Below are 24101 nucleotides of genomic sequence, written 5' to 3' on the forward strand. Positions count from 1 at the left end.
TTGTTTGTTTTTTTGGCTAAGTATGTGAGCACGTCATCTGTGGAGGAGAGAAAAATACTTGCCTTTCAGGAAAGACGGTTTTATGGAATCAGGAGAAGCCCCAGAGGACCTCTGGAGACCAGAGTGTTCCAAAAGGGAAGTGCTCCTATAGGCCTTCCTGTAGCTTTTGAGGAGGAAAGAGAAAAGATGGGAAACAGCCTCTGACTCTCAGGTTTTATAAGGTTCTCCATTGTACGTGGGTGTCTTCCCATTTCCATAAGCATTTGAAAAAATGCTCACCTGCAAACAGAAGAACTTAAACCATTGGGCATGGTTGAGTCCTAAGCAGCTTTATCTTTAACACCTGAGTCGATTGGAAATTAAGCAGATGGGGAAACCATCCTCGATGGTTCGGGTGCTCCACGGTCTCCTCAGGTGAGCTCGCCTCTTTGAGGCGGGATCAGAATTTCTCTCCAGCTTCCTGAGAAGTTGTTGTAGTTATAGCCATCGTTTCTTGAGGACCTGCTTGGGAGCCAAGAATTGCATCAGGGGCTTCCCATGTCTTCTCGCTCCTCTCCTGGAAGTCCTGCTGGGAGGGTATCGCTACCCTCCTCTTACAGTTGAGCAAGTTGGGTCTCAGAGAAGCCGAATAAGTTCCCCAAGGCCACCCAGCCAGCAAGAGCTGGAGCTGGACCTCCGTCCCAGCTGTGTTTTTCCTCTCCCCTTGCTGTTACCTCTCAGGGCAACTTTGAGTGCTGGAGCTCTCAGAGGGACACCCTAAAAAGAGGCAGCCCCCAGGGGGAGCGATACATTTGGGAGACTGGGATGGACGTAGACACACTACTCTATATAAACTCGATAACTAATAAGGACCTACTTACCGTAGAGCACAGGGTACCCTACTCAATGCTCTGTGGTGACCCATATGGGAAAAGAATCTAAAAAAGAGGGGACAGGGCTTCCCTGGTGGCTCAGTGGTTGAGAGTCCGCCTGCCGATGCAGGGGACGCGGGTTCGTGTCCTGGTCCGGGAAGATCCCACATGCCGCGGAGCGGCTGGGCCCGTGAGCCATGGCCACTGAGCCTGCGCGTCCGGAGCCTGTGCTCCGCAACGGGAGAGGCCACAGCAGTGAGAGGCCCGCGTACCACAAAAAAAAAAAAAAAAAAAAAAAGGGACATATGTAGATGCACAACTGATACACTTTGCTGTACAGCAGAAACTAACACAACATTATAAATCAACTAGACTCCAATAAAAATTGAAAAAAAAGGCAGCTCCCATGTGTAGCTGGAGATGGACGTGAGCGCCCCCTGCAGGGTAGGCAGTGAATGACAGCGCCTCCCTTGACAATGCCAGGGACCCGGCTGTCCGGTCGCTGTGTGTGTGCTGGTGTCCAGAGGAACAGGTCCTGCGCTCCTGGCATTGCTGGCAGTGGAACCGACTCTGCTTCCAGGCGTTCTGAGGCATTTAAGTTAGGGCTTCCTTTCTGCCCTCCGGGTTAGCGGGCCCACTGCTGCCGACTGCACAGGGGCTCTGCTGAGTTCCTGACAGGTTGGGGGGATTGGTTTCTCGCTCAAGGTGAAAGAGAACCTGCTGTTCCGTCCATTCTTGCCACCTGGAGAGGGGGACAGGCTCAGGCTCGCTCTAGGCTGGAGATTGGACAAGAGCGCTCTCTTTTTGGTGAGATGCCTCTTCCCGCTAAGAAAGTCTAAGCATGGATTTCCTGCACCTTATGTTTCAAAAGTGTATTTCTGTGTTTGGAAAGAAAAACTTTACTGGTCGTTTGCAAAAGTGGGTAACTTAGAGCAAGGTTTAAAGAAAGAAGTGCCTGATGTATACTTCTATGCCTTTCTCACGGTCTCTGATTCTTTTCCTTCAATTTACTCAGCATCCTCACATTGGGGTCCAGGGATTAGGGGTGCCTTGGCCTCCACGAGTGCTGGGTGCTCTCAGGTACCTGTCATTCTCATCAGTAGAGTGAGGGGTCCTTGGTACTTAACCTGTCTTAACCTGTGACTTCATCGCAGAATTCCAAGATCAGTATAAGTACTGTCCTGCCGACGTTCCACGATAGTTTTGAAGACCCAGGTGAAGCACTTGACATAAGTGTGCTTCACAAATTGTGAATTCATAGAAAATATTAGTTGTTAGCAGTATAGTAAATTGTAGTGGAGGTTATTTTGCTAACTGTAAAGTTAACCTAAGATTTTATACCCATCAAGAGGTGGACATCGCTTTTTTCTAGGTTTCTTTCTCTGCTATCAGCTATTTCTTCGGAGGCCTGGTTGGTGGGTGTGAACAGGGTTGTACCTCATGTGAGAAGGATTGCTGTCTAGAATTATTTTTAGTGTCACAGTCCCTCCCACCTTTCAATATTTGTCAGCCTTATATTAGATTTAAAAAAGTTTTTTTGAAATCGGGTTTTAAGTGTGTTCAAAGGGAACCACATTAAGAAAAATAAGAGTCTTGAAGAAAATACAGCATAATAGGAAAATATTTTCCTTAGCTTTCCTTAGCTTTCATTGGAATGTATACATATATTTAAAAACTTTCTATTGTGATAAAATACACATAACATAAAAGACACCGTTTTAACTATTTCAAGTGTATGATTCAGAAGCATTAAATATATTCACATTGCTGTGCAGCCAATCTCTGGAAGTTTCTCATCTTGCCAAACTGAAGCTCTATACCCATTAAACAACTCCCCAGCACCCCCTTCCCCAGTCCCTGGCAACCTTGATTCTAATTAGAGATGATTTTGAACTACTATTAGTAGTTGCAAAACAAACAAACAAAAAGTGATTTTTTGCGGGGGGGGTGTCTCCCATTGGGAGGAATACGTGAAAGCAAATGAAGCAGAAGTGTGAAAACTATGAGGCTTCATATGTATCTTTTTTATATATATATAAATTTATTTATTTTTGGCTGCATTGGGTCTTTGTTGCTGCGCACGGGCTTTCTCTAGTTGCGGCGAGCGGGGTCTGCTCTTCGTTGCGGTGCGCGGGCTTCTCACTGCAGTGGCTTCTCTTGTTGCAGGGCACAGGCTCTAGGCGCGCCCGCTCCAGTAGTTGTGGCTCGCGGGCTCCAGAGCGCAGGCTCAGTAGTTGGGGCGCACGGGCTTAGTTGCTCCCTGGCATGTGGGATCTTCCTGGACCAGGGCTCGAACTCGTGTCCCCTGCATTGACAGGCGGATTCTTAACCACTGTGCCACCAGGGGAGCCCCTTTTTTTTTTTTAAATAGATCTTTATTGGAGTATAACTGCTTCACAATACTGTGTTAGTTTCTGTTGTACAACAGAGTGAATCAGCCATATGCATACATGTGTCCCCATATCCTCTCCCTGTTGCGTCTCCCTCCCACCCTCCCTATCCCACCTCTCTAGGTGGTCACACAGCACCAAGCTGATCTCCCTGTGCTATGCGGCTGCTTCCCACCAGCCGACTATCTTACATTCTGTCGTGTATGTGTGTCGATGCTACTCTCACTTTGCCCCAGCTTTGCCCTCCCACCCCATGTCCTCAAGTCCATTTTCTATGTCTACCTCTTTATTCCTGCCCTGCAACTAGGTTCATCAGTACCATTTTGTTTTTAGATTCCATATGTATGTGTTAGCATATGGTATTTGTCTTTCTCTTTCTGACTTTCTTCACTCTGTATGACAGACTCTAGGTCCATCCACCTCACTACAAATAACTCAATTTTGTTTCTTCTTTTGGCTGAGTAATATTCCATTGTATACATGTGCCACATCTTCTTTATCCCCCAATATCACTGATGAACATAGATGTAAAAAATCCTGAACAAAATGCTAGCAAACAGAATCCAACAGCACATTAAAAGGATCATACACAATGATCAGGTGGGATTTATCCCAGTAATGCAAGGATTCTTCAGTATACACAAATCAATCAATGTGATACACCACATTAACAAACTGAAGAATAAAAACCACATGATCATCTCAATAGATGCAGAAAAAGCTTTTGACAAAATTCAACACCCATTTATGATAAAAACTGTCCAGAAAATGGGCATAGGGGGAACCTACCTCAACATAATAAAGGCTCTATATGACAAACCCACAGCAAGCATCATACTCAATTGTTAAAAACTGAAAGCATTTCCACTAAGATCAGGAACAAGACAAGGTTGTCCACTCTCACCACTCTTAGTCAACATAGTTTTGGAAGTTTTAGCCACAGCAATCAGAGAAGAAAAAGAAATAAAAGGAATCCAAATTGGAAAAGAAGTAAAACTGTCACTGTTTGCAGATGACATGATACTATACATAGAAAATCCTAAAGATGCCACCAGAAAACTACTAGAGCTAATCATATGCACCTTTTGAGGTCTTATTATTGCTACATTGATAAGGAAGTTTTTCTCTAGAAGGATGGATATTTTGTGATGTTCTAATTTTCTGTGTAAAACTATGATTGAGCATCACCTATGGAGAAAGTGACAACTAGGACATTTTCAAATGTTTCATGAATGTGTAGATTCTCTGACTAGAATTACTAGGCTGATTAAAATAACGTAAAGTGGATGGAATTATGGCAGTCTTTTGAGCTTTGAGCCTCTCACGTGGGGCTCTTAGGCCCGTGACACAGAGGTGATTTGAGTAGTCTGTATAAATACACGTTTTGTGTGTGACATCTTGCATTTTTTCCCCCTAACAACAGCATGAATAGACTCAACACTCTGCCTCGAGGATTTGGATCGCTCCCAGCTCTGGAGGTCCTTGACTTGACTTATAACAACTTGAATGAAAATTCTCTTCCCGGAAACTTCTTCTACCTGAGTAAGAAACTTTTAATTCTATAAATCTCCTTAAAATGGTCCTTTGCGTTCTGAACGGGAAATTTATTTGCCAGGGCCCAAACTCCAAGAGAAATTATTGGACAGATACATTTTTTTTCCTTCAGATTCCTTTGACTATTCCCTCATAGCTCAGCAGTATGTATACTTGATATATCGTGATTTGACACCATTGCACTCAAGTGGACTTGGTAATGTCATATTAACTTTCTGAGAGAGATTTTTACCTAAATGAGATCAAGTCTCACATTTAGCTAAGAGAACTTGACTTTCTTTTTAAAGAGCATGCAAAAGACATAATGTGTGTCTTCTTCCTGTATTGCTGTTAACTCTTTGTAGGCTTTTTGCCCAAAGATATTCCAATAAGTTATTTATAAAAATATCTACTAATAAACCACTAAGAATTTTAAACATTTCTAGCCAGGATTCTTGTTTAAGCCTTTTAAAAAGTGTTTTTATTGATGTCGTCTATTTTGTCTATAGCATACCATCAGACATTAAGAAATTGTTAGTCACATATGAACACACTTTATCCTTTTATATGCAAACACATTTCTTGCTGCAGATGCTTGTGAAAAATAGGGAAAACTGGTTTTCCCGAGGACTCGTGAAATCTTTAGGAAAGAGTTGCTGTCTTTAAGTAAATGTTCTGCCTCTCCAAAGAGTGACAAGCTGGCCTCGAGAAATTCTGACTTTGCTGAGTTAGTCTTAAATGTTTCATTTTTTACCTTATGTATATCCTTTATCCCAGACTTTGTCAAGCACGTGAAACCAACTTTAACATGTTTTCTTGGGCCATGGAAGAAATTGTTTTTCTTATGTATATTAACATACAGTTCCGTCAAATTTTAAGACATTAGAATGTAATTGAATACCTGTAAACAAATTAAACATACATCTGATTGTACTTTTCCCTTTTGGTTAAGGATAAAAACGTGCCTTAGGATTTTTGCCGTCAGTAGTTTGGGGACTGGTATCTGTGTATAATATCGTGAACAAATTTCTGATTACCGATATGATGCCTGCGTTAGGTTTTTCTCTATTTTTAAACTCCACTTCATTATTTTAACGCCTTCCCCTTCGTTTATTTTTGTGGTTAAGGCTGTAGAAACAAGTAATAATAATTAGTCTGATGATAGAAACAGTGAACGGTGGTTTTGGCCTCCATCACCGGACAGCCTTTTGGTTATCTATTTATTTTTTGACCTAGTTCTGTTTACACGAACGAGCCCTGTGGCCCCAAGCATTGATAAAAGTGACACAGTGGTTTTCTTGGGTTTCACTCTGGATGCAGATCGAGGCATACATGTGAATTGGAAGTACTCGAAGAAAAATAGTTATCTTTTCTGAAAGCATGTGGAAACCCTGTGCCAGAAACTGCTGGTGCCCACACCTTGTTAATTTCCTCAGTCCTCCTGGATATAGACGTTGCCCTGAACGCACCAGCTGCACAATAAGCCAGTAAATCTAAGTTTGACCTGCTTGTGATTATCCCGAGCCCTAGGTATGTCACAGGCCTTTCACCACGCCAGGGTTATTAATCAAAGCTGACTCCCTTGTATCGATCAGACCTCACGCAGTTGGGTTCCGTGCCACCCTGTTTATATATCGCCGTTTAACTTGCAGCCACCCTGCGTGCACTCTATCTAAGTGACAACGATTTTGAAATCCTGCCGGCTGATATTGGGAAACTCACCAAGTTGCAGATAGTAAGTAATTTATCTACATTCTTAGAAGATCAGTTCACTCCTGCAGCCCTTGTAGGGTTGGAATCAAGGCAATTTGAGCCAGAGTACGGTTTGTTTTGGAATAAAACCACTGCCCCCTGAGACCGTTTTCTTGCACGTCTGCAGACACTCGTAAATAAATTGAAAGGACTGAGCCTTCGAGGAGGAGAGGGCAGGGGCGAGGAGAGAGTTTCTGTCGAGCGCCTCTCTACGTGAAAATTGTTGTGACCACCACTTGTTTCTCTTCTCTTTAGCTCAGCCTCAGGGATAATGACCTGATCTCGCTGCCCAAGGAAATCGGGGAGCTTACTCAGCTCAAGGAGCTCCACATTCAGGGGAACCGTCTGACTGTTCTGCCCCCAGAGCTAGGTAAGACGGCTGATGAATGGTCCGAGTTCTGGCTTTCGTTAATAGTAATGATCCCAGTGCAGCAGCTCTGAAAACCCCTCCCTCCTCTTCTCGGCAAGAACCCTCCACCGAGGCACCCAGTTCTGATCCTTTCTAGTAGCGTTTGTCATTGACAAGAGTTTAGCCGTTCTGCGTTTGTCCTGCCCCGATGCTCTGTTGAGCGGCTGTAGCTCCCAGTGTCTTGAAACTGCTGATGGAAGATGACCCAGCTCGGCTGCCCGCCTGGTGCCATGCAAGGAGCCTGGGATGAGTAGTAATGGTCTTACCCGGGGCTCCTGCTTTACCAGTGGTGATGATGGCTTTTTAAAAAAAGAAATCTAACCATCACTCTTATTTTTGGGGGGGATCTGTTAATTTTTTATTTTAATCCCTTGAAAACTTTTACCAAATAGCTAAAGTATTTACGACAGCTGCTTAAAAATACCATTTGCGGTCGTGAATTTGGTTCTTTCCCGACGCCATCTCCAGTGGGATTGGCTAAATATGTTCTAGCTGGGAGTTCCTCCGGCCTAAATCTTCATACTCTGGTCATTCAGATGGCTCTGGGTGACCTTGTGACCTTCCTTGGAAATAATGTCCAAACCAGTTATTCTGTTACTGAGGTTATGCCACCCTTCTGGAAGGGTTTCATGAGTTCTCCTCTCTTTTCTCGTGGAGACTCTGGGTATCCTCCCATTTCTTCAATACATGGAACTGTATTGCTTCTCAAACTATGACTGTTTGCTTTTTTGCTCCAAAAGAAAACAATTTTATTTATTTATTTATTAACTTTTATTAAAGTAGAGTTGATTTACAATATTGTGTTAATTTCTGCTATACAGCAAAGTGACTCAGTTGTACACATATAGATAGATAAATAGATAGACAGATATCTTCTTTTTCATATTCTTTTCCATTATGGTTTGTCACAGAATAGTGAATACAGTTCCCTGTGCTATACGGTAGGACCTTGTTGTTTATCCATCCTATAGATACTAGTTTGCAGCTACTAATCCCAAACTCCCATTCCTTCCCTGCCCTCCCCTTGGTAACCACAAGTCTATTCTCTATATCTGCAAAATAACACAATTTTTAAAAACACATTTGACCCAACATTCTTTGAGGAAGTACCTCAAATGAGTCTGGTGCTTTTAAAGAGGGCAGTTATTATAAACCAGGTTGTGAGCTCCGTGAGAGAGGGGGTTTATCTTTGTTCCCTGCTATGTCCCCAGTACCTCCCATGTGCCAGGAATGAGGTAACTTCTCAAGGGATAAGTACTGAGTTAGTTCATGAAACAGGGACCTCAGATAGCAAGATGTTGGGAAGGCTACAAGTGGACTGAGTTTGGCTTCTGTCCAGAGCTGGGCTGTCCGGTGTGGAAGCTGTGAGTCACACGTCAAGTGTTCAGTAGCCACACGTGGCCTGTGGCTTCCTCACAGGAAAATGCAGATATAGAACATTTCCGTGGGGCAGAAAGCTCTGCTGAGCTGCATTAGTCTAAAAGGGAAAGCATTCACCCTGTTCCATGGAACAAACACAGAGTTTCATCCCTGCATCCGCATCTTCTGTAGCTCCTTTGTTTCTGTAAAAGGTCTTGAATTTGTACTGATTTTAAGGGCTGCAGAGTAACTCGGCACCATCCATCTCTTCACTGAGTTATGGGTCATCCAGTCCTGCTTAAGAAGCAGGCTACAGGATCAAGAGAAGAGGTTTACAATGGCAAAAAACCTTCTTGCCAAAAGAGAGATTCTAGGCAGTGGTTGGCCAACCATAGATGTTGGCACTCGTAATTCCTGGGGAGCTTTTGCAGAATATATTTACCTGCTCTCTCCCCAGTGTACTGAGTCAGATCTCCACGCGGGAGACCAATTCTTGTGTAATTTGGTAAAATTCACTTAGCACTTCTGACATGCGTCCTTGATTAGTGTGACGAGGAGAAATGAAAAAAAAAATGTGCGTTTTGTTTTATTTCATTTTTCAAACAATGAGGTGGTGTAGGGCATTGGATTAATCAGTGATTTCTATCAGCTAATAATTTGGTAGAAAAATACCTAGTTGAACCTACACACACTTGTGTACCTTTATATTTTTAAATTTCCCATTGGTCTTCCTATTTAAACACTGTACATAGTCACATTTCTCTAACATTTCTGTTATGCTCTCCAATACCAAATATATACCAAATATATTTTTAATTCAGGACTATAATTGAGGAGAAAGTCTTTAAATGAGTTTATTTTTGCTAGCCTTACCTGGAAAAGCTTCATCTCAGCATCTGCCTGGTGGCACTTTTCCCAAACTGCAGGCAAACACTTAGCTGGAAATAAGTGGTAAACCCCTATCTAAGATGAAGACAGGTGTTTTATTTTTGAACAGTGATCTTTTTTTTAAGTCAAGAATACTATAATAGATAGTACTATAATAATAGTTATTATAGGGATATGTATTAAGGCCTCATGTGCCAAGGCACTGTGTTAAGTGCTTTTCCTGCATTGTCTCCAGTAATTGTCCTAAGAACAGTAAGTGGGCTTTTTAGAGGTGAGGAAACTAAGGCTTAGAAAGGGTTGGTGACATGTCCGTAGGGACACAGTGAGTCACGGAGGCAAGACTCGAATCCTGACAGCCTCTTTTGCAGGTCCGTGTTCCTAACCACTGTGGCGCACTCCTTCCCATCTGTGTGCCAGTGAGAGGATTCCTAGAAAGCAGATTCCAAGTGTGAACAGAGCACAACACCTGCTCACTTCCCCAGATGATGGCAGAAGGAGAGGAGATTCAGTATGGCAGGTTGTATGGCTGGCTGTGCAGGTGTGTGAGCAGCAGGGCTAGAATAACACTTGACACAGTGCAGAGGCGGCGACCTCTGCGGAAGGAATTGCTGTTCTGCTCTTCCGTTCCAAGCCAGTTGCATTGTTGCCCTGCTTCTTTGCCCCCGGTAACCACCCAACTGCAGTAGGAATGTCTTCGTTTGTCTGTGTACCTGGTACCCAAGGTGGTTGTCTGGAGCTGCCCTGGCTGGCGGCTGAGCAGTGCTAGGGACTGTGGACTTGAAGCTTCTTGTAATCTGTCCCTACAGCAGGGTCGCTTCTGGATGCGTTTTAAAGGGTGGATAACGATCTCTCCCCTGTATATTCACTTTTTATATATCTGAATAAACAAGGTGAATGCTTTTGAGACTTCTGTGGAATTTCCTCTGAAAGTAAATTTGGAGTTTATTAACTTGAAACCTTGTTGGTAAGGTTTGAAGCAAGCAAGGGAATCTGGATGAACTCTGACTTGTCAGGTCTAAGAACATGCAGGGACGCTGCAAAATAAAGTCAGGGACTGGGCTGGAGTTTTAATATGTAATTGTATTACTTTTTTTCATTGTACATCCTTGAATAAGTTACTTTAACTGTTAGGTCTGGTTCCTAAACAGTAAATCACTTGATTTTATGTTAATCGGTATACCTGTAGAAAATTAGCTACAAGGTGGGTTGTCGTTTACCCATCCATTTCCTCATTCATTCAAATATAATTAAGTTCCTACTTTAGGCCAGGTTTTGTTTCCAAGGAAACAAACTTTTCCAGTAATGTAGAATTCACTTATCCGGCAACTGTTTACTGAGTCCCTACTTCATGTTTTATTTCTGGGGGATATACAACAAGAGACAAAACACCCCTTATGACATTTTAGTGGGGGAGAGAGGATGGATGGATGGATGGATGGATGGATAGATAGATAAAAAGCATAAGAGATAATGTTAAATGCCCTGGGGAAAAAATAAGAATGGAAGAGAGTGTTTAAATGGGGGGGGCATTACTCTATTATTGGGAGTCGATAAAGAAAGCCCCGTCGTAAGTTGGTGTCATTTAGCCAGAGACCTAAGGCAGGGAGGGACCTTTCCGGTAGAGGGAAAGGCCGGTGCAGAAGTCCTGAGATGGGCTTGTGTGTTGAGGAACAGCACCAAGACTAGTGTGGCTGGAGCTAAGTGAGTGACGAGGAGAGTTGGAAGAGAGGGGCTTAGGCAGGAAGTGGGGACCTGGCGACCTGGGACTGTAAGGACACTGTGAGGACCCTGGCTTTTACTGAGTGAGATGCTCTGGTAAAGGCCAAATAATGCCCTCCCCCGCTCCATCACTGGAATCTGAGAACAGGCTAGTTTGCATGGTAAAGGGACTTTGCCAATGCAAGGTCGCACCTTGAGGTGGGGAGATTATCCTGGGTTCCCCAGGTGAGCCCAGTGTAATGGTGAGGGGCCCTCGGAAGATGGAGGCGAGAGGGCCAGGGACAGCAGCAGGTGTGATGACGGAATCACGAGGCTGGAGTCGGGTGTGGAAGGGGCCGTGAGCCGAGGGCTGTGGGCAGCCTCCAGAAGCTGCAGGAGGCCAGGGCACGAATTTTCCTCTGAAGCCTCCAGAAGGAAGGCAGCCCTTCTGCTTTTATTCCAGGTGGTGGCAATGGTTGGGGTCCGGGTGTGTTTCAGAGGCAAAACTAGTGGGAACTGTGAGGATTTGGATGAGGAGGATAGAGTGCGGAGTGACTGAGGTTTGAGGGAATGAAAAGGATGTGGGGACGATGGTGGGAAGGGTGGCTTAGGGCATTGGAGGACGGGAGCTGGTCGTGAGCTGAGCTCTGGGCACATTCAGTTTGAGACGCTTTTTGGATATTGAATCAAGAAGGCAACTGGGGCTTCCCTGGTGGCGCAGTGGTTGAGAGTCCGCCTGCCGATGCAGGGGACGTGGGTTCGTGCCCCGGTCCGGGAAGATCCCACATGCCGCGGAGCGGCTGGGCCCGTGAGCCATGGCCGCTGAGCCTGCGCGTCTGGAGCCTGTGCTCCGCAACGGGAGAGGCTACAACGGTGAGAGGCCCGCATACCGCAAAAAAAAAAAAAAAATAGAAGGCAACTGGATGTTAGAATCTGCAGTTCAGAAGAGACGTCTGGAGGCACAGTTATGGGCATTGTCAACATAAACATAATGCCACGCATTGGATGAGGTCCCTGGGACGTGACCGTAGAGGGCAGAAGATAGAGCTGTGAAGCACCCTGGTTCCTAAACCCCAAAGCCAGAAGGAAGGATCAGGGACCTTCAAGGGTCGGGCTGGCTCTTAGGCCGGTCTCTGTGGCAAAGTCAGGGACTGTGGCCTCCCACTGTTCATGCAGTGAGAACGCTTTGGCTTCGTAAGAGAAGTTTTTTCCTGACACGTGCAGCTAACTCTGCCAGTGAAGGGGTGAAACAGACAGGATTGACATCTGCTGAGCCTCCCTGAATCCAGAAGTGTCTCTCGGACCAGCCCGTCTCTCTTTCTATCAGTAAGGAACAGCAAGGTGACTAACTGAAGTGTCAGCCCCTTTCAGTGAGCGGAAGAAGTAATCAGCGCAGTGGAGACAAGGCCTGCATTGGTGGGGGACGAGGCGGGACAGACAGCCTGACCAGTCCTTAGAGCAGCAGATAAAGCCCCCAGGTAGACAGCCTAATGGTGATCTCAGAGCCGGCGGCTCCACGAGCAGTAGATTCTGTTCTGATTTTGTATTTTCTCACTCACACATGAGACTTCTGAGTCTTACGAGCTGAAGATGTGAAGTGTATGTTTTTACCAGGTCTCTCCTTGCTAAGTTTTCCAGGATTCCGTTACTTGCACTTGGTGGAGTCATTTCTGGTTTCTTGGCTTCTAGACAGTCCTGGGGCCTCTCCTCCTGCATTTGTCAGCCAGATAATTAATTGCCTTTGGAGAAGGAAGTCGTGTTGGTCAGCCAGGCATGCAACAAAGCAATGTTTCTAGATGTCAGAACCTTATCTGCAGCAATTTTCACAGCGTATGGAAGGGATGCATGCGTCGCTACACATATCTGGGCCTTGCTGGCTTAGTCTCCTACTCTCTGCACCACTAATCAATAGCAGTTTGTATTACAGAAATATGAGAAGTTTATGTATTGTTTCTAGCAGATTTGTGAGGAGTGGAAACAAATACTAATCCCACTCAGAGAGTAAGTGGTGTCATGAGTTGTGAGTTTCCTTCTAATTGTGTTCTCCAGGGTGAGCAGAATTAAGAAAGGGGGGGACACCCATCTCAGGTCCTACCCGTTACACCTGTTAATCCTTTTCTTAATGCTGTTGAGAAGCTAAAGAAAAATACTTCCTCTCCTGTGGCAGGAGAGAAGGAAATACAGTATATGCTCTTTCTGGTCAATTAAGTCGCTGATTATAAATGTCTTATGGCTTCATGTTATTGTCACCCTGTCAGTTGCCAGTTACCTTATCCAGATGGTTAAAACATGTTTTAATTTATAGAGTAGGTTACAGTTCATCTCCTCGTCACTAGGCTTCGGTTCAAATCTCACTCTCCCAGTTCCTTGCTCTGCGATTGTGGACAAGTTATTTTCCCCTCTGTACCTCCTGTAGAATGAGGGGAATAGTAGTCCCTTCTCATAGTATTGATGTGAGGATTAAAAGAATAATACACACACACACACACACACACACACACAGTGGATTTTTATACTATTAAACGTTGACTATTTAGAGGCTGAGTACTTGGTGAGAGGCAATGGCTGAGAAAGTCCAAAAGCCAGTCTCCAACATGCTATGATTCGTTGGATAAAAGAAAGGCTGAGACTTAGCCTGCAGTGGGAAAGGTGAGAAAAAGCAAAGAGGTGTCACAGAAGGGACTTGCGAGGGAAGAGAAGTGGGGAGGAGAGGGTGAGGGCTCCACGTGGCCAACACGCGTGCAGACAGGAGGTCTGACAAGAAGTGTTTCACTGCCGTCCTTTCATTCCTGTCGTCATCATTTTCCTGATACATGTTTGATTTCACAAATGATTTTCCAAGCTCTGCCCTTTTTGTGAGTTTTATAATGGAGGCTGGGAGCAGGTCACCGGGTTCTTGTACTTAGAAAGCTCTGTGGTTAGCTTGTTGCTTGGTTGCTTCATTCACCCATTCATTCATTCACTTCTTGACTTTGGATGTCCTTTGTAAGACTGTGAACTTGTCCGAAGTAGTGAATACTTAGGAGGGCTGGCTCTAGCTCCCTTCTCCATCCCATGGTAAGATCTTAAACTGCCTCCCTGCAGGAGATAACTTGGTTTTCCAGTGGTTTAATTTCTCACTGTCTCATGTGACCTTTTGTGACACTGCTCTTTTCGTTGATGATTTTTTCCTTCTCCCAGAACTCTTGATGACCACCGTTCTAATTGTTTTCATTTTCTGACATTACTGATGTGTGCATACACTGTAATCCTTTTGTCACTTGTCTCCATATTAGTGATTTATGTTTGAAGCCCATTAAATAAATCCATCTTTCTAAATCTTTCTTGTTTTGTTATACATTAAACACATTAAAGATCTAGAACAAAGGGAGACTGTTGTGGACCTGGGCAAACTAGTTTAGCTAGCACGTGAAATCTTTTAACTCTTTTCTTGAGAAAAGATGTAATGGCAGTTACAAAACCATCTCCAGAATAATCAGATACCAAGAGCATGATAAATTAAACAAATTTTTTTTAGTCCAGATTCTCTCTTCTGGATTAGCAGCCTTATATCATTATCAGAATTGGTTTACTCTGCCTAAATCCTATTATTTGTGAAAGGTAGAGATAGGTCATGGTCTGTCTGATTAGGTTAAGTAAGAAGTAGTACTGCTGAATTGGCTTTCTTTTCTACTTCTCTTCTTGGTTTGGTTGACATGTCCATCTTAAGACGTATGAATGAAATCAAGACATGGGACAGCATAGTTGAGAGGGTGGTGGGTGGCGTCCAGTGGCCTGGGTCACTGTTCTGTCTCCATGCATCCCAAGACAGATGACCTTGAGCAAGTCACTTACCCACATGTTAATCACTGGCCATAGTGATAGCAGCCGGCTTTTTTCCAACTGGGGTGCACTTCCTAGTTCACCCAGATCCTCACCTGAGCCTCTGAATATTCTGCATTAAACAGAAATGGAGAAATTATGTAACAGGGTTATACAGTATTTTGTATATTTTGTTTTCCTTTTAAAATTACAAAAATAAAACACAATGTCAGTATCCTGTGAGTCAGAACAGTTGTAGGCTTTATAAAATTTAGTTTGGAATGCTGCCCGCGGCGTGGTCTGGAGAGCTGTGCACAAGTTTCAAATTACATGATAAACATAACCCCATTTCAAACTCAATTTATGTAGAAAATATCAAGAATTTGAGACTTTTGGAAGCACTAGTCCCCTCACTCACATTACTGTTTCTTTTGCTTTTCTTACTACATTGATTTCACTGGCCCCTGTAGACACCTGTGTTTGCAAAGCCCAGGTCACTTCTGGACCCAGACTTGTAACGTGGAAAATGCTGACCACACACAGCAGTCTGGCAAGAGGCACGCCGGGGGTACTTGGTGTAACTTGGTATAACTCACCTTATCATGGTTGTCAGTAAAGCTCTTGGCCTCTCTCTCTGTCCTTTGGAAGAGGTGACTGATCCTGGCTCTGAGTCACCCCCGCCAGAGCCTCCGGGAGAGGGTCCTCAAAGGCCCGGGTGTGATTGTGGAGTCTGGCGCAGGGCCGTGTGCAGCCTGGAGAAGGGGATGCAGGTCTGCTGAGAGGAGCCAGGAGGGTCACAGGTGCCGGAGCATCTATTTGCGTGTTTAACGTCCCTTAGGATTACGTATGTTATTATTTTGTTTTTAATATTGTGGTGTTTCTGTGTTGATCCACAGAAGCAAAAAGCATGTAAGAGGAGAAGGCTAAGATTTACTGAGCACGTAAACTGTTCCATTAGGCATTCTATACATAGTTGCTCAGGTAAATCTCGCAACAGCTGTGCGAGGTTGGAGGCTTTCTCCGCATTTTACCGATGGAGGCATGAAGCTCTGAGAGATGTAGAGTAACCTGCTGAGGTCACATGGCCAGTTAGATGAGGAGCCAGAACATAGAACTGCCACAGTCTGGGGTAACTCTTCCCGGTTCACTATAGGGGCGGGACCATTTGCTGCTTTTGTTCCGTGCCCCCTTCTAGGACAAAGCAAAATACAGTCTATATAAAGAAATAGCACTTTTCTGAAAAAAAGCACTGTAGATTAGATAGTTACAAAGATACATACCTCAGAAGACAAAATTGTTAGTCTGTGAAGTGGTTGCCACGGCCCGTGATATGTTAGCTTAACAAGCACTTTCCTACAGAACTAGAAACTGTCTCGTGTACAAAATTGATTTTGTCAGTTGATCATGAACATTTTTGAAGTTACGTTTAAGCCAGATAGATTTACAGAAATACTTTGGTTTTTTTTACACAAAATACCATGATTTATAAAATGGTGTCGTGGACTTCATCTCAGTTCTATATTATAGACAAGGAGAGCTTTTTGGCTACTTTTTTTTTTTTTTTTTTTTTTTTTGCTGTATGCGGGCCTCTCACTGTTGTGGCCTCTCCCATTGCGGAGCACAGGCTCCGGACGCGCAGGCTCAGCGGCCATGGCTCACGGGCCCAGCCGCTCCGCGGCATGTGGGATCCTCCTGGACCAGGGCACGAACCCGTGTCCCCTGCATCGGCAGGCGGACTCTCAACCACTGCGCCACCAGGGAAGTCCTGGCCGCTTTTTAAAGATGACTAAACCAAGGTGTATAGGGAGATTGTGACTTGCCCAGAGCTGCCTTATGGACATGGCTCGTTATTGACAGCATCAGATTTTCAGTTCGGATCTTTTGACTTCAAAAATAAATATTCCTCCAACAGTATATCCATAAATGTATCAATACTGAGCCCATGAAAAGGCATCATTTATCATTAGACAGCAGTGGTTCCAAACATATGCCTTAATTTTATTCTTTGGAAAATAAAGAAAATGTGAGGGATAGAGAAGTCTTTCCCCGACTTTGAAGTTTTACCTTGAATTATATTACGTGCGCTCACATTTTATTTCTGTGTTAATATTCCTTTTGCCATACTTCACACAAAATAACATATCCTGTTCTTTGATTCCCATGGCCTTAGTTGATCATAAAAAATGGCTCCCATGAGGTCTTCCTACATGTTATTTTTTAACAAGTTGTGTTTTATATATTCTGTTTCAGTGCCTCTTTAGCCCCGGAAAATGCTTTAAGTGTGGATTTTAAAAATGCTAAATGAATTATATTTCTGCCTGGTGAGTTACTGCTTTAAAGGGGGTGGGACGTTGCAACACATAAAACGTTTCCATTCTGTATTATAAATTCCTGGAAGCCCAATGTCAGGTTGGGTGTGATTGAACACGTGCATCAATCTTTGTTAACACCAGCTGGAAAAGCATGCCAGTGTTTCCAGTGGACCATCCTTTGATTTAATAGGACACTAAATGTATTCTTGCCCTGGGAGAAATGCCTGCAGTGCTGAGCTTCCAGATTTAATTTTTTTTTTAAATTCCAGAGGCATATCTGTAAATACAGTTCCTATCACCTGAATACATATATAATATCTTACATTGATGTAGCATTGCCCTTAAAGCGTCTCCTATAATATTAGCCCACCTAAAAAAATAAGTCATGTTATACTGAGCCAGACCCAAGTGGTATTACATGTGGGAGTGTGAGTTTCTCTTGGGGATGGGATGGAGGGTGGGAAGGGGTCAGGTGGGGCATGAGGTTCTTCATGGTGTCAACACCAGCAATTTAGTGACAGACCCCAAATTGTGCCTTGTCACAACGCATCATGGGTTCGCCTGTCTTTTTTATTTAATTTGTATTGGAGTCTAGTTGATTTACAATGTTGTGTTAGTTTCTGCTGTAAAGTGAGTCAGTTATACATACATATCTGTCCACTCTTTTTAGATTCTCTTCTCATATAGGTCTTTACAGAGTGCTATCCAGTAGGTCCTTATTAGTTATCTATTCTCAATATAATAGTGTGTCTATGTCAATCCCAATCTCCCAATTTATACCCCCCCCCCACCGCCCACTTTCCCCCCTGGTTACCATAAGTTTGTTTTCTACATTTGTGACTCTAGTTCTGTTTTGTAAATAAGTTCATTTGTACCATTTTTTAAGATTCTACATATAAGCGATATCATACGATATCACACATATGACAATTTCTGGGTCCATCCATGTTGCTGAAAATGGCATTATTTTGTTTTTTTTATGACTGAGTAATATTCCATTATATATAGGTACCCCATCTTCTTTATCCAGTCATTTGTTGATGGACATTTAGGTTGCTTCCATGTCTTGGCTATTGTAAATAGTGCTCTGGTGAACATTGGGGTGCATGTATCATTTCGAATTATGGTTTTCTCTGGATATGTGCCCATGAGTGGGATTGCAGGATCATATGGTAGCTCTATTTTTAGTTTTTTAAGGAGCCTCCATACTGTTTTCCATAGTTGGCTGTACCAATTTACATTCCCGTCAACAGTGTAGGAGGAGTTCCCTTTTCTCCACACCCTCTCCAGCACTTATTGTTTATAGATTTTTTGATGATGGTCATTCTGACCGGTGTGACAGTTAGCCTTTCTTATCTATGTTTATTTAGCCTTTCTAGAATTGTTCATGTTTTCAACCAATACTTCCATAAGTTGACTACCTGCTGCAGGAGAGCATCTAATGCTGCTCTAATGCCACTTGTGCTTCGTAAAGTTTTGGGCTGTAGCCTGCCTTCTCATATTGGTAAACAAGCCCATGCGCATTCTTAGCATACTTTAGGGTTTCACGGGCCGCAGTGCTCTCTCCCTGTTGCCTTCATATTTGCTGTTTTAAGGAGGTGGCTCTCCTTGAACAGCACCTATACCATATCATGCCAGGCTCTGACCTCTAGTCTCGTAGATAGTCATTCCTGTAATCTCTTGGGTTTCGAGAGCAGCGGTAAACGAAGTAGACGTAATCCCTGCCCTCATAAAGGGAATCTTTGAAAAAAAACAAGTCAACAAAGAGTTGAAAGTGACAAAATACAAATTACAGCTAATACCCAAATCTGCTAGAATGTCAGCTCCAGTGTTATCAGTGAGCTTCCATCCTGGAGAGAGGACACCATCCTCTTCTCTCACCTGAGTTGCTCTAAGAGCCTCCTCCCTGATTTCCTACTTCCTACCTGGCTTTTTCCAATCCATTCTTCATGCAGTGGTCAAGGCCATTTTATAAAATCACAAATTGGATTACATCATTTCTGTGGTTAGAATTCTTAATGTACTTTCTGTGGCTAGAATTCTTAATGTACTCTGTGGAGCTATAAGACCCCAGATGATCTGGCCTCTTTTTTTTTTTTTTTTTTTTTTTTTTTTTTAAGGAAACTGTTACTACAGCCCTTCTATTTATTTATTTGTTTGTTCACTTATTTATTTATTTATTTATTTTTGGCTGCATTGGGTCTTCGTTGCTGTCCGCAGGCTTTCTCTAGCTGCGTCGAGCAGGAGCTCCTCTTCGTTGTGGTGGGTGGGCTTCTCATTGCGGTGGCTTCTCTTGTTGTGGAGCACGGACTCTAGGTGCGTGGGCTTCAGTAGTTGTGGCCCGCGGGCTCAGTAGTTGTGGCTCACGGGCCCTAGAGCGCAGGCTCAGTAGTTATGGTGCTCGGGCTTAGTTCCTCTGCAGCATGTGGGATCTTCCCGGACCAGGGCTTGAACCCGTGTCCCCTGCATTGGCAGGCGATTCCTAACCACTGCGCCACCAGGGAAGTCCCTGGCCTCCTGTTTTTTATGCTACTGTTCCCCCTCGTTCACTCACAGGCTACTCTAAATGGCTTTCATCCAGTCCCTTTGTTTTTTTTTTTTTGGCTGTGCCATGCAGCGTGTGGGATGTGGGATCTTAGTTCCCCAACCAAGGATTGAACCTGGGCCCTCGGCACTGAGAACACAGAGTCCTAGCTGCTGGACCACTAGGGACTTCCTCATCCCGTTCTTTATGATCTTTGCTCTCTGCTTGCAGTTTTCATTTCCTGAGTATTTGCAGAGCTGGTGCCTTCAGGTACCAATGCACATGCTTTTTTTCTCAGTGAGCCCTTCCTGACCATTCTCTATTCCAAGAGTTTCCTTTCTGCTGTTTTCTACTCTGGCGTGTTTTTTTCCTCATGCATAATTCTTTTATTAAACAAATATTTATTCACCACTTATGTGTTGTAAGTCTCTTAGGGGAGGTATCAGCGTGTTTGATGGTAGAGAGAAGAAAAGAAAAATCCGTGCCTTCATGGAGATACAGATCCATGATCACAAATTAAATTTTGTGTATGTTAGAATTTTTTTTCCATATCAAAAATTGGTCCAGGGAATTCTCTGGCGGCCCAGTGGTTAGGACTCCGTGCTTTCATTGCTGAGGGCATGGGTTCGATCCCTGGTTGGGGAACTAAGATACTGCAAGCCTCACAGCGCAGCTAAAAAATAAATAAATTAATTAATAAATTAAAAAATTAAAAAATTGGTCCAACACCATTTCTTTTTCCTATTGAATTGCTTTGGTGCTTAGTCACAAACCAATTTACTGTACAAGTGTGGGTAAATTTCTGGGCTCTATATGATGTTCCAGTTATCGTGCTTTTGTAACAGTACCACACTGTCTTGATGACCATAGCTTCATTAGACGTTTTGAAATCATATAGTGTAAATCCCCTTTTTCAAAATTGTTTTGGCTATTCTAGATCTTTTCTATATGCATATACATTTTAGAATCAGCCTTCTAGGATTTTTATTGAAATTTGACTGAATTGATAGATCCGTTTGGAGAGCGTTTGCATCTTATCAGTAGACTCTTCTGCTCTGTGAACGTGGTATATTTCTCCATTTGTTTAGGTTTTTAAACTTTCTCTCAGCAGTGTAGTTTTTACTTGCCCATATTTTGTTAAATTTATAGTTAAGTATTTTATGTTTTTGATGCCATTGCAAGTGGAATTTTTACAATTTCATTTTTAATTAGTATTTAGAAATGCAGCAGTTTTTTGTAAAACGACCTTGGTTTGTATGGTTTTCCTTATTTCCTTATACAGTCTTGTAGGGTTTTTTTGTTGTTGTTGCTGTTGTTTATTGGTTTGGCCTTTTTGTGTGTGTGTGTGCAGGGGAGTGTCTTCCGTAAGATGTTTTATATGCACAGTCGTGTTGTCTGCAAATAAAAATTGTATTTCTTTTTTTCCAATTATTGTTTTATTTTTCTTTTTACACTTGCTAGGGCCTTTAATACAGGGTGAGAAGCAGTGAGTAGGAATATCCTTGCCTTATCTTGATTTTAGGAGTAAAGTATTGTTGTTCATCATTAAATGGTTACTAACTATGTCTTTAGAAAATATTGTGTATCTGGTTGAGTTTCCTTCTATTCCTAGTTTCCTGTTAGTTTTTATGAATGGTTATTAAGTTTTCCCAGATGCTGTTTCTGCATGTATGGAGGTGGTCACGTGATTTTTCTCCTCTGGTCGCCCGACTCCACTGTGGACCCCAGTGATCCTTGCATTCTGGTATTCACACCCTTGTGTGGTCTCCTCCTGTTGTTCTCTGTGTCCAAGCAAGAACAAAAGAGAAATGATGTCACTTCTGAGGTTAGGTTATAAAAGGCACTGCAGCTTCCATCTTGGGTGTGCCCTCTTGTTCTCTCTTTCATTCTGCCTTGGATCACTTGCTCTTGAGGAAAGCTAGATGCAGTATTATGAACAGCCCTGTGAGGTGAACAGGAAAGTGGATCATCCAGCCCCAGTCAGGCTATTAGAAGACTGCAGCCCCAAACTGGCAGCTGGACTGGGTCCTGAAAGACCCGATTCAGAACTGTCTAGATAGGCCACTGTCATATTCCCACCCTCAGAAATTGTGTGACACAGCAGTAGGTAACTAATAAATCACATTTATTTGCTAATGTGAATTACATTGATTGTTCACATGTTAAACCAATCTTGCATTTTTATATTGAAGCCCACTTAATCATACTGCATTACCTGTCCTTTATTTGGTAAAAGCTTTATTGAGATATAATTCATATACCATCCGAGTCGCTCATTTGAAGTATACAATTCAGTGTTTTTAGTATATTCAAAGAATTGGGGCTTCCCTGGTGGCACAGTGGTTGAGAGTCCGCCTGCCGATGCAGGGGACACGGGTTCGTGCCCCGGTCCGGGAAGATCCCACATGCTGCGGAACGGGTTGGCCCGTGAGCCATGACCGCTGAGCCTGCGCGTCCGGAGCCTGTGCTCCACAACGGGAGAGGCCACAACAGTGAGAGGCCCGCGTACCACAATGAAGAGTAGCTCCCACTTGCCACAACTAGAGAAGGCCTGCGTGCAGCAACAAAGACGCAACGCAGACAAAAATAAATAAATAAATAAGAATCACTGAGTCCTTTATGAAGCCAGTGAAACCTGTAGAGGAGCTCTCTCCAAAATGTATATTTTCACATACAAACTTTTATATATAATGCAAGGAATTTTAAAATATATATCCAAGTATATCCATGGACCCTTCAGTGTTGAATTCTCACCCCAATATTCCTTCTGACTTCCTAATCTAGGTTCTGTTAGCTGACTGGTACAAATGTCATTTATGTATATCTCCCAGATTGTCCTCTGAATCACATGCAAATAAAGACAGTGACTGAGCCCAGGATACATGAGTGGCTTGTGCATGAAGTAACAGCTACGGACAGAAAAGAAACCCATCACTCATTTGACTGGTTCTCCTTCAAATCTAGTTCATAGGATATAGCAGTAGATGTTTCTATATAAACTTTAAAAAGGTCCTGGCTTTTTACCCCTTGCATTTAAAAGGTTATGTGCTACAATGTGAGACAAATAAATCATGGCTCACTACAACGACAGCACTGCAGTCAGTTACATAAATTGCCAGCGAAACACTAAATCTGTCACTGTGTGTGTTCTGACCATTTAACAGTTGGAATAGTGTTGGAAAAGAGGGCTGCCTGGAAACAAAAGAAGCGAGTATAGTGGCACATGCAGTTAGCAAGATCAGTGGTTGGTGTTCAAGGTTCATTGTTTGGTCATTTCAGTTGACCCAAGCGAAAGCAGTTGCTATCCAAAAGACTTTGCTGGCTATAATTTGCTGTATAAGAATGCAGGAAAGTGAGTTGCCCAACTTTACAACATCTTTGGAGTGTGTTATTTCTCAGCTTACTGTGTTCCTAGGGCAGTGACCAAAAGATCAAGCTTGTTCTTTTCATTCATACTTTTAATTGATATTCCACAACTTTTGCTCACTTAGTGTACCTTTTTTTTAAAGCAATTTTTATTTATTTATTTATTTATGTTTTGGTTGCGTTGGGTCTTCCTTGCTGCACACGGGCTTTCTCTAGTTGCAGCGAGCGGGGACTGCTCTTAGTTTTGGTGTGCGGGCTTCTCATTGCAGTGGCTTCTCTTGTTGTGGAGCATGGGCTCTAGTTGCACGGGCCTCAGTAGTTGTGGCTCATGGGCTCTAGAGCACAGGCTCAGTAGTTGTGGCACACCGGCCTAGTTGCTCTGTGGCATGTGGGATCTTCCTGGACTAAGGATTGAATCTGTGTCCCCTGCATTGGCAGGCAGATTCTTAACCACTGGACCACCAGGGAAGTCCTTGCTTAGTATACTTTTTAAGTTTTATCTCTTCACCGACTTCCTTAACAAAAATCTTCTGGTCTTTGTTTGAATCCTTCATAACAGGACTGTGTGCCTCAATTTATCACACCTTTTTTTCTTCAGACTGGCATATTTTACACTGTCAAATGATAACCCCAGGAGGACTACTTGAACTGTAGCAAACGCCACTTTGAATAGCATTGCATTTTCTGTGTTAATAGGATTTTTATAACTTTTCATTTGATTGTCTTAAATTGATCAGTTTTTATCAACGAATAAAGTTGAAAATGTGTCAGTAATGATAATGATAGTAACAGCTACCTTTTATCAGTGCTTCTTTCTCCTAAATAAGATATTTAATCCTACATGAGGTATTTAAAGCCACTTTCAAGTCCATTGATGTAAGAATGGTTAAATAGACTATGGTAGATTACGAGAGATGCTTACAACAGCACAGTATGAGGTTGAATTTACAGGGTGAGTCCAATTACAGAGAACATTTACATAGCTACATAAAAATGAGTTAATCAAAAATTACTGATTAATGTCTTTCGGATTCTAGGTCATTTTTATTTTTCTATTTCTAAATTTTTGAAAATTTCTGCAGTGTATTTGTGTTAGCTTTAATACTATATAAACTTAGTTTTTACTGAATAACATAATAATAAAGTACCCTAAAACCTGGTGGATTAGAACAAAGCTGTTTTATTTGCTCATACTTCTGTTGGTGAGATCCGTCTCAG

At 43.0% G+C, this 24101-nt stretch overlaps 1 protein-coding gene across 3 annotated transcripts in view; it reads left to right on the top strand.

Moving 5' to 3' along the window:
- Positions 1 to 24101, top strand: part of RSU1 (Ras suppressor protein 1) — a 190952-nt gene that overhangs the window by 45032 nt on the left and 121819 nt on the right. For all 3 annotated transcript variants that reach the window (XM_081227722.1, XM_081227723.1, XM_081227724.1), the window contains 3 exons: positions 4665 to 4783; positions 6427 to 6509; positions 6782 to 6896. In XM_081227722.1, coding sequence (XP_081083848.1) covers positions 4665 to 4783; positions 6427 to 6509; positions 6782 to 6896 — 317 coding nt within the window. The remainder of the gene's footprint in view (positions 1 to 4664; positions 4784 to 6426; positions 6510 to 6781; positions 6897 to 24101) is intronic.

The sequence above is a fragment of the Mesoplodon bidens genome (assembly GCF_964165515.1).
Source record: "Mesoplodon bidens genome assembly, chromosome: 3".
Taxonomy (NCBI): domain Eukaryota; kingdom Metazoa; phylum Chordata; class Mammalia; order Artiodactyla; family Ziphiidae; genus Mesoplodon; species Mesoplodon bidens.